This window comes from Ostrea edulis, chromosome 4 (genome assembly GCF_947568905.1).
Source record: "Ostrea edulis chromosome 4, xbOstEdul1.1, whole genome shotgun sequence".
Classification (NCBI taxonomy): Eukaryota; Metazoa; Mollusca; class Bivalvia; order Ostreida; family Ostreidae; genus Ostrea; species Ostrea edulis.
In genome coordinates, this window is record NC_079167.1 from 13,659,048 (window position 1) to 13,674,340 (window position 15,293).

The window sequence follows — 15,293 nt, forward strand, 5'->3', positions numbered from 1 at the left end:
TTGTGTGTGTTCGATGTGTACTTTACCATTTAGTTTGCATAAATGTCATAAATGATAAGATTTATTATATTTAAATGCATTATGGGTAAAGAGCCTCCTTTTGAGATTTAAATGTTATTTTATAATTTTTCTTAAACTTTACACAAAATAATGGACGACTAATTTTGTGTTCATTGTATTGAAATTATTTCCCAAGTATTTGTATATTTTATGTGGTGTGTGATTGTGTATGCTTATAATTGTTTATTATGTTTCAGAGCTGCTATTTACATGTCAGAAATAGATTTATTTCTTCAATAAACTCATAACCTGTCACGGATGGTCTGTGTGGTCATTAGAACCGGTTTGCAACCCCGTAACAGAAATGGCGCCCAACGTTTAATGACGTAACCCACCTGAGCCTCTCGTCACTGGAAACACATCCTAAAGAGCCTCACCGGAAGTACAACAGGAAGTTCTCATTGAAGAATTGTAAACAAATGAAGATTCCGAAGATGTGAGGTACATGTGATAGTTTTTAAGTTACCAGTCTTATTTATTTACTTTTTGACACATCGATAGTGATTGTGTTGTGTCAATATTGTACTTCATAAACTCAAACTACACAATTCGGAAGCAACCCTGAGTTATAAGCAGGACATTTCATTCCGAATTTCCTTAAGTGAATTGACGCATTCTTGTGGAGATCCATGCCTTTGGTCAGAGACAGGACTGTGCCAAACTTTTAATTAGTATATTGATATGCTGTTGCATAAATGTCAATGTATATAATTTCAGTGTAATACTCATAGAGAGCTGACTAGTGCACTTGGTAGAAATTATAGTGTATAGTGTTTGTTTACATTGAAAGTTGAAACACATTTTGACAGGTCAAGTGTCATTTACATTTAAGAAGTATATCAAAAGTATTTGTGAATATTTTTATTTTTTTTTTACATATAACTGAGGTTTGTAGATAGATATTTACAATCATGGTTTAGTACAAGTATTGAAGTTACTGATTTGAAAGAGTGTTGAGAGAGAATCTGATGCAAGAAAGATATTAACATTCATTAACTTACAGTGACTTTAATAACAGGATTGTGACTGAATATTTATTGATATAAGAGGTCAGTGCTTGGATCAAAGGTGTTATTTAGGTGCAGTTCAGTCAAATCAGGTGTGTTGGTACTTAGTGTACATGGATAAATAGGCAAAGTGTAAATAGGTGAAACATCTTACCAGTCCCCTCAAGCAATTCAAATTTACTCTTTAGCAAATAAGGGTGTACAATAGAGTTACTCTTTGCAAATAAGAGTGTTATTGGTTATGGGTACACATATGCCGTAAAACGTATGCGAAACATTTTGCGATTCATGACAATTATTGGTACCACGCGCGGTTTATTTCCGATTTGGGTTATAACCATCGTGTTTTGTTTCACGTATACGGAAATTTAGTTTTACTGGCGCATTTTCATTCGCTAACTATAACACAATGGCGGAAGTACCTGAACAGTATAAAAGACTACTGGAAACTTTAGGACAAATGGAAGTTGTACCGAAAGCCGATAATCCAGATGATCTGGTGCAATGGATGAAAGAATATGTAGAGTCAAAAGCTGAAACTACAGTAAAAACTGAAAAGGTAGAAACACAGCCAGGGAAGCAGAAGAAATATCAACACATTGTCCAACCCCTGAGGTTCAGTTTATTCTCTGGGAATGATAAGTCAAAAGGATCAGACACAACATTTGACTTATGGCTATACGAGGTGCAATGTGTCATGAGAGATAAAGTGCATTCAGAGGAAGACATTGCACAGGCGGTCAGGAGATCACTTCGAGGAGAAGCAGGCAGAGTGATTATGAATTTAGGTCCTGATGCAAATTTGCAGAAAATCATTTCAAAACTAAACAGCGTCTATGGAGATATTGATGAACGGGAAAATATCTTAGGAGAATTTTATGGAACCAAGCAGGCACGAGATGAAGATGTAACAACTTGGAGTTGCAGATTGGAGAATATCATGCAAAGAGCAATTAAAGTGGGAGCAGTCAAACTTGAGATGGCAGATGAGATGCTGCATGATATGCTATATAAGGGTTTGAAACCTGAGTTAAAGGCCAGTTGCCATTACGAAAAGGAGATACACAAGAGTTTTGATGACTTACGAGTTGCTTTGAGAAAACTTGAAAAAGAGCTTAAGTTGGATGAGGAGGATAACAAGAAGGTTCAAGTGAAGCAAGCAGTTGCACAGAAAGCAGATTCGGGTGAGATTGAAGGAGTGTTGAAACAAATAACTCATCGACTTGAGAATTTGGAATATCAGAACAGAGGAAGGAAACGATACAGAGGATCTGGAAATAGGAACAGAGACAAAAACTATTACAGGAAAGACAAAGAGGATGATAAATCACAAGAACAGGTTAACGACCAGTATCCAGACATTGTTTGTAGGAGATGTGGCCGTGAAGGACACATAGAGCGAGGTTGTCGTGCAAACAGGGATGTTCACGGTAAACCTTTGACTTTAAACTACAACAAGTCTATGAAAAGAGGTCATCCATAGACTTCAACAGAAAACAAGACCTCATATCATCAGTAAAAAAAAAAAAATTGAATACTTTACCACCTGGATTATGTGGAGATCCAACTGAATCAAGTATCTTAATAAATGGGATTGAAGCTAAAGCACTCATTGACATAGGTTCCACAGTTTCTACGATTAGTAAACAATTTTATGAAGATCATTTCAAAGAAATTCCTGTTCAAGATTTAGGATCTTTGCTAAAAATCGAATGCGCTGATGGACAACATTTACCCTACGAAGGCTTTATTACACTTGATTTACAAGTGTTAGAAATGAAACCAATAACATCAATTCTACTCGTCATACCAGATAGTCCTTACAACCAGAAAGTACCGATATTATTAGGGACAAATATTTTGAATACCTTAATGAAATTGTTTCAGGAGAAACATGGAGACAAATATTTGGAGAAATCAAAGTTGACAACACCATGGTATTTATCTTTTCGAGCTATTTTACTTAGAGAAAAGGAATTAAGGAAAAACCGTTATAGATTAGGATTAGTTAGGAGTGCCGAGAATACAACAGTCAGAGTACAACCAAATTCCAGGATAGTTGTTAAGGGTTGTATAGATCAGGCAATACCATACCAACAAACATTAGCAATGCTACATCCTACAACTGAGACAAAACTCAACAAAGATCTTGACATAGAACCATCATTGATAGAGTGTGATACTAGTAAAAGAGGATTGGATCCAGTAGACGTATACATCAGCAATGTTACTACCAGAACTGTTATCATTCAACCAAGGTCAATTATATGCGAGATTCAGCCAGTATTAGAACAAGACGTAAATGAGGAAATTAAACGCCCATCGATAGATATCCTGAACAAGATATCACTGGAAGAGAACGAATTGTCAACTGATGAAATTCAGCAAGGGAAAGATCTTATAGCAAAGTATAGTGACCTATTCTCAGAAAGTGACACCGATGTTGGACATGCTGCAAATGTTTATCATAAAATTGAGGTAGATGATGAGAAGAGTTTTAAGCAAAGATATCGAAGAATACCCCCAGCAATGATCAACGAAGTACGAGATCACTTAAAGATACTTTTGAGATCCGGAATTATTAGAAAATCTCATTCTCCATGGTCGTCAAATGTAGTTTTAGTAAAGAAGAAAGATAACTCCTTAAGATTTTGCATCGACTATCGACAACTAAACAAAAGGACAAAGAAAGATGCGTATGCTTTACCAAGAATTGAGGAAATGTTAGACTGTTTAGCAGGAAATAAGTTCTTCTCCGTGATCGATATGAAGTCGGGATATCATCAGGTTGAAATTTATGAGCAACATAAGGAGAGAACAGCATTTACGGTAGGGCCGCTAGGATTATATGAATTTAACCGTATGCCATTTGGTCTGTCTGGAGCACCTGCCACATACCAGCGTTTAATGCAGGAAGTTTTAGGAGACTTACATTTGAAAATTTGTTGCATTTTCATTGATGATGTGATCATCTTTTCTTCATCATTTCAAGAGCATTTAGAGAGACTGCAGTTCGTCTTTGATCGTATTAAAGAGGCAAATTTGAAACTTTCTCCGAAAAAGTGTAATTTCTTCAAGAAAAAAGTTAAATATGTAGGACATGTCGTTTCAGCATCAGGTGTAGAAACAGACCCAGAAAAGATTTCAAAAGTTGTAAGCTGGCCAATACCAACCAATGCAGAAGAGGTAAGGAAATTTATTGGATTTGCGGGATACTTCAGACGATTCATTCAGAACTTCAGTCAGTTGTCCAAACCTCTCACAGAATTATTTCCAAGTACATCAAAGAAAAAGAAAAAGAAACATGCTAAAGATTGGGAATGGGGTGAAAGACAACAAACAGCATTTGATATATTGAAAACAAAACTTTCATCAACTCCAGTTTTAAGTTATCCAGACTTTGCAAAACCTTTTGAATTACATACAGATGCAAGTGGACAAGGTTTAGGAGCAGTGCTTTACCAGGATCATGACGGTTTAAAAAAAGTTATTGCATTTGCAAGCAGAGGATTGTCGAAATCAGAACAGAATTACCCAGCCCATAAACTTGAGTTTTTGGCGTTGAAGTGGGCTGTAGTGGACAAATTTCATGATTATTTATATGGGAATTCTTTTACAGTTTTAACAGACAACAATCCACTAACCTATGTGTTGACATCTGCCACTCTGGACGCAACAGGACATAGATGGCTTGCAGCATTAGGGACTTACAATTTTGACATCAGGTACAGGCCTGGAGCAAACAATCAGGATGCCGATTCCTTGTCTCGGATTCCATTATCTAAAGAATCTGTTAAGTCGATATGCAAGAAACTGGACATTGCTAGCATTGAAAGTTTTGGCAGTCCAAATACAACTGACATAGTGCAGATAGATCTAAACATGGATGTGTGCATGGATGTGGACTGGAAAACACTACAGTTCCAAGATAGTAATATTAGACCCTGGATGGAAAGAGTCCTCACGGGAGATAAACCAAAGAAGGGTCAGATGCCACGCAGTCCTTTATTTAAAATGTTCGATCGTCTGAGTATAGAAGATGGAATATTGTACAGAGAAGTTACTCTTCAAGATCAGATCAAGAAACAACTTATTTTGCCGTCAGTGAAAATACCAACGGTATTACAACTATTACATGATGAAATGGGTCATCCTGGCAGGGAACGAACATCATCACTGATAAAGGAAAGATTTTATTGGCCTGGTATGTCTAGGGACATTGAGCAATGGATAACAACTTGCGACAGATGTATAAAGAGGAAGGCACAACCTGACCGAGCACCATTGGTAAGTATTACTTCTACCCAGCCATTAGAATTAATCTGCATTGATTTTCTATCTCTGGAACAATCAAAGGGAGGACAACAAAATATATTGGTAGTTACAGACCACTTCACTCGTTATGCACAGGCTTATCCTACTAGGAACCAAACAGCAAAAACCACTGCAGATGTTTTATTTAACCAATTCATTGTTCACTATGGAATTCCAAAACGCATACATTCGGACCAGGGAGCAAATTTCGAAAGCAACTTAATTAAAGAACTCTGTAAATTAATTGGATCCCAAAAATCGAGAACAACACCTTATCATCCAATGGGAAATGGTATGACTGAGAGATTTAATAGGACTTTACTCAACATGTTAGGCACTTTAGATCCAAATCAAAAACTAAACTGGAAGTCTCATGTAGCAACATTAGTTCATTCATACAACTGCATCAAACATGAATCAACTGGTCAATCACCATACTTTTTGATGTTTGGAAGGGAACCAAATTTGCCAATAGATATAGCTTTTGGACTAGTTAAGGAAAAAAGTAGGAAACCTCAGACCAAGTATGTCAAAGAACTCAGGGAGAGATTATTGCAAGCCTATGACTTAGCATTTCGAGAAGCCGAGAAGATGAGAAATAAACAGAAAGACAGATATGATCAGAAATCTCGAGGAGCGGTATTAGAAGTGGGAGACAGAGTCTTAGTACGGACAGTGCATTTTGAGGGCAAACACAAACTAGCCAATAATTGGGAAGACATGCCATATATTATCTTGTCTCAGCCTAATCCAGAGGTTCCAGTGTATGTTGTGCAGAAACAAAATGGAGAGGGTAAGAAGCGTACATTACATCGAAATTTAATGTATCCTATTGGATTTATTTCAGAACGCCCAATACCTGTTCCAAGACCTAGAGCGAGACATTCCATATCAACACCAGTGACTCCACGTCTTAAACCTCAAGGTGACAGAGATGAGGACAATATCAGTACAATTTCTGATGACAGCAGGATTTTGGTTATGGAATCTGAGAGCAATATTTCAACCAATATTGAAAACAATGATATCCAGGAACCAATCCATGAAGAAGGAAGCGCTTCCGAACAGCTGGATGAGTCCGAAGAGAGGGATTCAGAAGCAAATGAGGTGATGGAGGATTTTGGTGATGATGCTGATGCTACAGATGAGGATGAGACAGTACCTATTCTCCCTAGAAGATCATCTAGAGTTAGGCAAGCACCAAATTGGATGTCTTCAGGTGATTTCATTACCAAGTCAAACATATCTGATAAAATGAAGTGGCAAGAAAAATCAGACTTTATATTGAATTTCTTGAAAACAACTTCAAACGCATCAATTTCACCAGAAACTACAGATTTTGTTGTGAAACATGTTTTAAATTTCTGAAGTGACTTTATTTCTGATTGAACTGTATATATTGCAGATATTTGAGTTTTGATTTCAGTGCACCAATTTTAATCAAATTTGAATTTGCATGCATTTATGCTTGCAGTGTGGTCTTGATTGTATCATGACTTATACTTTATAAAGATATTCTTTATTTCAGCAAAGATGAAGATCACTTAATTCAATATATATGCTGAATAAAATGTGTTGGTATATCAGCAACATTGAATTTGTTTATTTTCTTGCAACGGACTCCTTGAATGACATGGAAGTCATTTTCGTACAAGGGGGAGTTTGTAGTAGGGTGAATTAATATCAATAATTTATTTTATTTTTAGTGTAAATAAAATATGTAAGTTGCAAAACATAAACTTTTATTGGATTATATAATGGTCTTCCATATTTCTCTATTTAGATATGTAGTAATGTAATTATGACCTTAATGGCTTTCCTTATGATTAAACCATGCATGCAGTTGTTGTTCATGGTCTATTTAATTCATTTTGGTTGGCTAAGCTTAGTGTCAAAGGTTATATGTCATGGGTTTTGTGAGTTCTGTTGGATTTTTAGATAGTCAGTTGTATTCACTAGCAGAGTGTTGAAGGGTGGTTTTCTTTGCATATCTTTTGACATCTTTTTTCTGACTTGAGGTAAGAAAATGAATCTTAACATATTAATTGGTGTGAATGTGTTAATGAATGAAAGAAATGAAATTATGTACTTTATTTCATATTTAACAAAGGAGTAAAATAGAATTAATATTTTATACAGGTTCCTTGAAAATCAGTTATCTTCCTATTTTTGATATTTTGGCTCTGGTACCATATATCTGGTAAGATCATTGTTTTGTATGTATTTCTGTGATGTCTAACTTGTATTTGTCATATAATTTCTTTTGTGTGTGTTCGATGTGTACTTTACCATTTAGTTTGCATAAATGTCATAAATGATAAGATTTATTATATTTAAATGCATTATGGGTAAAGAGCCTCCTTTTGAGATTTAAATGTTATTTTATAATTTTTCTTAAACTTTACACAAAATAATGGACGACTAATTTTGTGTTCATTGTATTGAAATTATTTCCCAAGTATTTGTATATTTTATGTGGTGTGTGATTGTGTATGCTTATAATTGTTTATTATGTTTCAGAGCTGCTATTTACATGTCAGAAATAGATTTATTTCTTCAATAAACTCATAACCTGTCACGGATGGTCTGTGTGGTCATTAGAACCGGTTTGCAACCCCGTAACAATTCTAACCAGAAATATAACTAAGGTTGTTTCTCTGATTTACAATATAGTTATGTTTATTTAACATCCCCCTCACAAACACATGGAAATGCTCACTTTCCCAAGGCAAATAATCTCTCTAAAACATTAATGTGGTTTAAAACTATAATTATTCTTAGCTTGTATTGCAGATTCACTTGAAACGTCTCCTACTTTCACTAATTTTTGACCAGCTGCACTCTCTTGTTCTTTTTAGATTTGTCTTGCATAGTTAGGAATAGCAGAAAATCATGTACCAAAAAAAAATAAATAAATAAATAAAATGGTGAATTTTGCAACCCTGGGGTTTTGACTCTAGGGTGGGTCCAAATTAGTCATATCATGTAATGTTAATACCTCTATTATTTAAAGCCTCTCATCAGTGTATGTACTTTTGAGGGCATTTAAGTTTTAAGAACACGTCTTGTTTTATACTGTTGCTGAACATTAGAATTTAGCTTAGATACACAGGCACTTGACAGTTTAAATATCTAGAATTAAAAAAAAAAATCTTCCTATAAAAAAGATATGAATATTTTGTTTATAGAAGGACAATTTTTTGTATTATAGATAGCGCGATATTTAAAATGTCGAGTGCATGTGCTTAGATTTTCAGAACAGGAAATTTTTCTAGATTTTTAGCCTTGAAACTAGTGATACTTTTAACTTGTACTCAGGTGTGCTCTTGTCTTTAGAACTGTTTGTCAAATTACATCAAATGCATTTTGCAAAATTTATATACATATTAAGGAGTAAAAGTATTTTCTACTCATTTTATATGAAATAAAATTGAGACTGTTTACTCTTTTTTTTATAAACTATACTTTGTGGTTTACATGTATAAAGTAATTAACTGTCCCTACTTACTTTATATCATATAAAGTTAAACTAAGTTGAGCTTTAATTTCTTCTAATTTAATTCCTTTATAATTACTCTCTGTATGAACATTTACCTGGTACTGCATCTTCAGTGGACTGAGTTAATTTTTCTGGTATATTTGGTGATTTGACAAACTTGATAAGCATTGAAAGACAAAATACTGTATCACCCAATAAAATAACAAAGAAAACATTTTATTTTGTTTAATTGAATGTGTATTGAGTAAAAATGAAACAGAATATTCTTATATACTTATGCATGTTACTGTAGTTTCATAAATTTGTAGTAATTGAATTAATTATTTATTCTTCAATCTGTTTTGTAGAATGTCCTGGCAATACGTTTGGAGTTCAGTGCCATAAGTGTCATTGTGTGACAGACTGTGATAGACATAATGGGTCCTGTGCAGAATGTGTGAAAGGATGGCATGGGACAAACTGTCAGATGGGTAAAAAGAATTAAAGATGTCATGTATATTATATCAGCAGTATACAACAGTCTTATAGCTTTTCCATGGGGTATACTGGAAAGTTTAATATGAATATTTTAATCTGGAATATTGCTTGCCATTTTACCTGTTCATTAGTATGAGTTAATTGAAGCATCAGAAAATTATATTGGCATCAATATGGTTCTAACAATTCATATAATGTCTGTTTTCAGTTTTGCTATAAAAACTTTCAAATCTATTGGATGGATATTTAACTTTTTTTGAAATAGAAAATGTTGCCTTAAAAAAGAGGACGAGGGTAAGAAAATATGATAATAGTCTAGGAACAGACACGGTAAATGGAATGCGGAGAGACTGCAATTTCTCAGTCAACCATGCAAAGACAGTGATGCGACTAGGAATAGAGTTGAATAAGTCATTTAACATAAATGGTGTCACCATTTTCACCCCAACAAACAGTAAGTATTCTGATTATTGAACATATATTACTGTTTATACTGTGACAAATTGGATATCAGTCTTTACCTGTTAAATTTTGCTTGTTTGAGAAAAGTAAGCATGCATGTTTAACATTTGAAAAGTTGTTAATTTTTATTGCACTTCAGTTTTGCTTATGTAGGATTTAAATGTATTTCCATACAACGTAGACAACAAAATTTAAAACTCCACAAAATTTAATGACTTACAGTTCTCTGTAAATTAATTTCATTGAAATTAGATCTTTTTATCTGGATTTTTAGAGTGCTGAGTAGCTTTATTATATGCCCATCAATGTTTCGTTGTTGTTTTTACGCCCGTCATTAGACGGGATGTATTATGTTATAGTGCTCAGTCGTCTGTGCGTCCGGCTGGCTGATTGGCTGGATGTCTGATGTTATGTTTTCTGGACTTTTTTTTTAGCTCACCTGAGCCAAAGGCTCAAATGAGCTTTTCTGATCAAGATTTGTCCGTTGTCTGTCAGCGGCGTCTGCGTAAACTTTTCACATTTTCATCTAATCTTCTCTGGAACAAACTAATGGCACAAAGCATCATTGGGTGAAGGGGATTCAAGTTTGTTCAAATGAAGGGCCATTCAAAGGGGGAGATAATCACAAAATGAAAAATTAGGGTGGGGGCCCGGTCATTTAAAAATTTTCTTCTCAAGAACCACTGAGCCAGAATTGCTGAAATTGACATGAAAGCTTTCTGACATAGTGGAAATTCAAGTTTGTAAAAATCATGACCCCCGGTGGTACACGTATGTTGGGGCCACAATAGGGGATCAAAGTCATACAAGTGAACACAGCTGGTGACTCTTGATGGCTTGAAGTTCTCAGTCTCTCGAAGTGAAATCATGGTCCCGATTTTTTCTCTATATAACAAAGCAAATTTACTATCGATCTCTTGAACATTCGATCTTTCGAAGTGAAGTTGGGTCCCGTTAACCATTTCCCAAGCGTGTAATAATTTCCGCTTGGGCCTTACCCGAATTTTGTTGAATGCCGGAGAGTTAATTAGGTGTTTACAGAGTTGAAACATCACTGGTGCTTCTTTGAGTATATAATTGGCTAATTGGTCAGTTTTAACTATGCACTGGGGTTTTGTGTCGTGATGATTAAAATTATATATAATCCGACTATGAATAAAATCTATAATTTGTTTTGATGTGACAACGAGAGAGTAAGTTTTACACATAATTTAGAGATCTACAGACTGTTAAATTTCTTGAGTTTGTTCTTGTGTAAAGTTACTCTAAAACATCGTTTTACTCATTCGTTAGAATTTTCGTTTTGGGTAAAGCGACAAAACATTATACTCTGTTTAGTTTGCGATAGTAAAGCGTCATCTGAACTTGGTTTTGTATGCCTATAGAACAAATAAATACATAAACTTTAAAATGTTTTTATTAATGCAAAATAAGGTTTTTTATTTTGATATCAAAGTACCTGACGAATATGAAGGAAACATGTCAAAACGATATCATATGATCTTGTTGGTATACATTTCCGGTTACTGTAAAATCTGAACCATACCGGCGGACCTTCAATTTCCGAATTTCAATCTCTCGATTTCTCAAAGTTTTAGCAAGGTCCCTTGAACTTCGAGTTATCTCGAGTCACCTGTATATAAAGAAAATCTTTAAAAATCTTCTCAAGAACCAATGGACCAGAAAAGTGGAGATTTACCTGAAAGCTTCCTGATATAAAGTAGATTCAAATTTGCTCAGATCATGACCCCCTGGGGTAGGGTGGGACCACAATAGGGGATCAAAGTTTTACATGCTGATAAATAGGAAAATCTTCTCCAGAACCACTAAACCAATTTCAATCAAACTTTGATCAAATCATCCTTGGGTGAAGGGGATATAAGTTTGTTGAAATGAAGGGCCATGCTCCCTTTAAAGGAGAGATAATAACAAAATTTCAAAATCAGGGTGGGTCCATTTAAAAATCTTCTTCTCAAGAACCACAGGGCCAGAAAAGCTGAAATACACATGAAATTAAGCTTCCTGACAGAGTGGAGATTCAAGTTTCTTAAAATTATAACCCCTGGGCATAAGGTGGGGCCACAATAGGGGATCAAATTGTACATGCGAATATATAGGGAACCAAACTTGGCACAAAGCATCCTTAGATGAAATTTGTTAATGTGAATGGCTATATCTGTCATATGATAATTTATGGATTTGTAGTCAAATTTAATAATTAGGTTTGATAATTAATGAATTTTTAGCTGTTACCTTTGAAAAAAAAATTTTGAGCCAAGCTGCTTGTATAATGATAGTTTTGCTCAAGTTTGTTTATTGCTAGGAACTGTTGCTCAGGTGAGCAATGTAACCCTTGGGCCTCTTGATCCATAATGAATGTTTTATGCATGTACAGCTTTTAAATTTGGTCACAATTTCTCCCTCAAGAAGTGTAAGAATGAGTTTGCATTTCAGCTGAATTGGTACTTTATGGTTAAAAGTAGGTCAAACAGTTTTCTGGACTTTTTTCATTAGGGATACAGATATTGCCCTGAAATTAAGTTTCAAGCTTTCTCTCGGAGGAATACAAATTCTGTTTGCATTTCAGCTGGATTGGTCCGTCCGTTGGTGACCTACATTAAGGCTAAAAGTAGATCAAACAGTTCTCCAGATTTTTTTTTCCATTATGGATACAGGTGTTGCCCTGAAATTTTGTCACAACCTCGCTATCAGAGAAATACATAATCAGTTCACATTTCAACTTTATTGGTGCACCATGACCTAATTTAGAACTAAAAGTAGGTCAAAAAGTTTCCTGGAGTTCTTCTCAACATGGATGATTTACTTTAAGGCTTTTCTATTCAGAATGTGTGTGATATGAATTCAGAGTGCATAATGTGCTTACAGGTTGAATTTCTCTGTCTGACGGGCGTATGTTGTACCGTTTGCAGTACTCTTGTTGATTTCACAGAGTGTGATCCGATTTTCCGGATCACCACACTGTGGTTTTCTGATTCCATATCAGTATCCTCTGAAACTGATGATGTCACAATGCATCAACACAACATTTTTTGGGGGAAAATCAAGTACGTCCCAAACAAACCTGCATACACAAAATATAATTTCACTGTATATCTGTGTTTTTGATAATTTACTTACTTCTGACTTATGCCTGCAACCCCTCCTGGGGCATAGGCTGCCGACAAGAGATCTCGAAGCGTCTCTATCCTGGGCCTTCTGTTCGATCTGTCTCCAGGTATATACCATTTTCTTGATGTCGGAATCGAGGTCTCGGCGCCAAATGTATTTTGGCCTGCCTCTCTGCCTCTATTTCTCTTTCCTTAGGGATTCCAGGTCAGCGCTTGTCTTCTAATGTTTGTCGCTGGCTTACAGAGTGTGTGCCCGTACGAAAATTTGCTCACGTAATTTTTAAAATTTCCTGGCGTACCCATAATTCTGAAAGTCCAGCTAGATTTTTAACAACAAATCCTATGGAAAATACTGGCGTACCTGAGGCGTACTCCGGGCGTAATTTAGCTTGAATTATGCAAATTAGTACGTCTAGATTAATAAGTACGCCTTTAAAAAGAAAATACGCCTCAACTAGGAAATACGTCTCTAGCAAAAATACACCCGTACAAAAAACAACAAATCTTATGAAAAATACTGGCGTAATTTAGCTTGAATTATGCAAATTAGTACGTCTAGATTAATAAGTACGTCTTTAAAAAGAAAATACGCCTCAACTAGGAAATACGTCTCTAGCAAAAATACACCCGTACAAAAACCCTCCAATTGTAGAAAGTACGCCTCAATAAGGAAATACGTCTTTAGCGAAAATACGCCTCATCAACAGCCAAGGCAAAAAAATTACATACAGGAGTCTACTTGTGGCCTGCATATTTAGTAACTCCTATAACGGAATACAAGATTGAAAAAATAATGAACACAATAACTGACAGGTATTTGAAAATTGGAACTGTATTTAACAATACATAATTATGCCTGTGTAACAGCTTAAATTTTTCATCAGTTGACAAGTACATTCAATAATAATCACATAACTAACAAAGGAGATTATACAGATGTATAGTAGTTTTAAATATTTCTAATACATGTAATATGTAGTTCAATAAGTAATTAACACAAATTCATAATGATCCTAAGGATGCAAATTTTTTTTTAAAATGATAAAAAATAGACACATTATACATGTGATATTAAAATTCAAATACATTTCATGGAGTAGAGTTGAATTTTTTCCAATGATTTGTCAGTTTATGTCCCATAGAGTAAATTTGTAAAAGGTTAATTACAAGGGGGTGCTATATCTGTAACAATTTTTGGACATTATATGAAACTTACAATAGTTACCATGTAATAGTTCACAAAATTGACAATTATACCAATTTGAAATAGAAAGATAAAAAATTATATCAGCCCATCGATGCGCATCCATTTTCCCCCCATGCGAATAGATATGTAAAAAGCAAAATATTTATTAACATAACAGATTAATTTCTGACAAAGATTTGAATTTAGGTTATAAACATAATCAAAATGAAATTATACAATTAAAATCAGAGCTTAATTAATATTTTAAAACAATAGATCATGATGACTAGAAATAAACTGTAATAAGATTACTGTTAAGCACTATGGTAATTCCTAACCACAGCAAATAATGTATATATATACTCTCCTTTGAATCCACAAATCATCAAACACTCAATCTTTGGGAAAAGACCATAGGCTAAGAGTGTTGAGATTTTGAATAGCACAGTCATCATTATTAGAGCAGTTGATTAAAAATAAATCTCAAAGAATTACATTCGAAATTTTGTTATTTGGCACAAGCACACGAGTATGACAGTAGGGTTCTTTCGAGTTGCTTACTGGCACAGGCTTATTTTAACTGCAAGGTACTGAGGTGTTGCTGACAGAGGTTAACACATCTTGACCATTAAGTACAACTGAGTTATTGTATGGCACAGACACACGAGTATAGCAGGGTTCTTTCAAGTTGCTGACTGGTACAGGTGTGTTGCTGATTGATGTAGTAGTCTTAAGCATACTGCTAGGTCCAGAAGTGTTGCCGACGAGTACTGGAACATTCGAACTGCAGGACTCGGGCACGTAATTACTGTTGGGTTCTACATTCTTGCATTTGCAAAGATTGCTGGTTTGAGTCTATTATTGCTTCTTTATTTCTTCTTGTTTTCGGCTTGAATTTCTGTTGAATAATGATGAAAATATAAGAAATGTCAGTAAACTTTTCTGAATATATTGGGTTTAAAACCTAACGATACTTTCTTATGCAGAAAAAAATGTAAAGAATGCATTATCTATCTAGATACATTTGTTTACATAAACTTAAGATCATCTAACGTCTGTTTCTACTTTCACAACTAATTAATTTGCAATTCCTTGCCCCGCCCCCCGATTGTGTAGTGCAATACTACCTCCTATATATATATCAAATGCAACTTTAGTAA

At 34.7% G+C, this 15,293-nt stretch overlaps 2 protein-coding genes and 1 long non-coding RNA gene across 4 annotated transcripts in view; 2 read left to right on the top strand and 1 right to left on the bottom strand.

Annotated features, from left to right (window-relative positions):
- LOC125670354 (solute carrier family 17 member 9-like) overlaps nt 1-15,293 on the top strand; it is a 960,148-nt gene that overhangs the window by 444,368 nt on the left and 500,487 nt on the right. The gene's annotated exons all lie outside the window — the stretch shown is intronic.
- Nucleotides 1-15,293, top strand: part of LOC125668257 (receptor-type tyrosine-protein phosphatase alpha-like) — a 93,768-nt gene that overhangs the window by 16,423 nt on the left and 62,052 nt on the right. The window contains exons 2-3 of the mRNA XM_048902124.2: nt 9,228-9,350; nt 9,623-9,811. Of these exons, the coding sequence (XP_048758081.2) occupies nt 9,228-9,350; nt 9,623-9,811 (312 nt within the window). The remainder of the gene's footprint in view (nt 1-9,227; nt 9,351-9,622; nt 9,812-15,293) is intronic.
- The window catches only part of LOC130054004 (uncharacterized), a 4,261-nt gene continuing 2,727 nt past the window's right edge, over nt 13,760-15,293 (bottom strand). The window contains exon 3 of the long non-coding RNA XR_008802236.1: nt 13,760-15,031. This is a non-coding gene — a long non-coding RNA (uncharacterized LOC130054004). The remainder of the gene's footprint in view (nt 15,032-15,293) is intronic.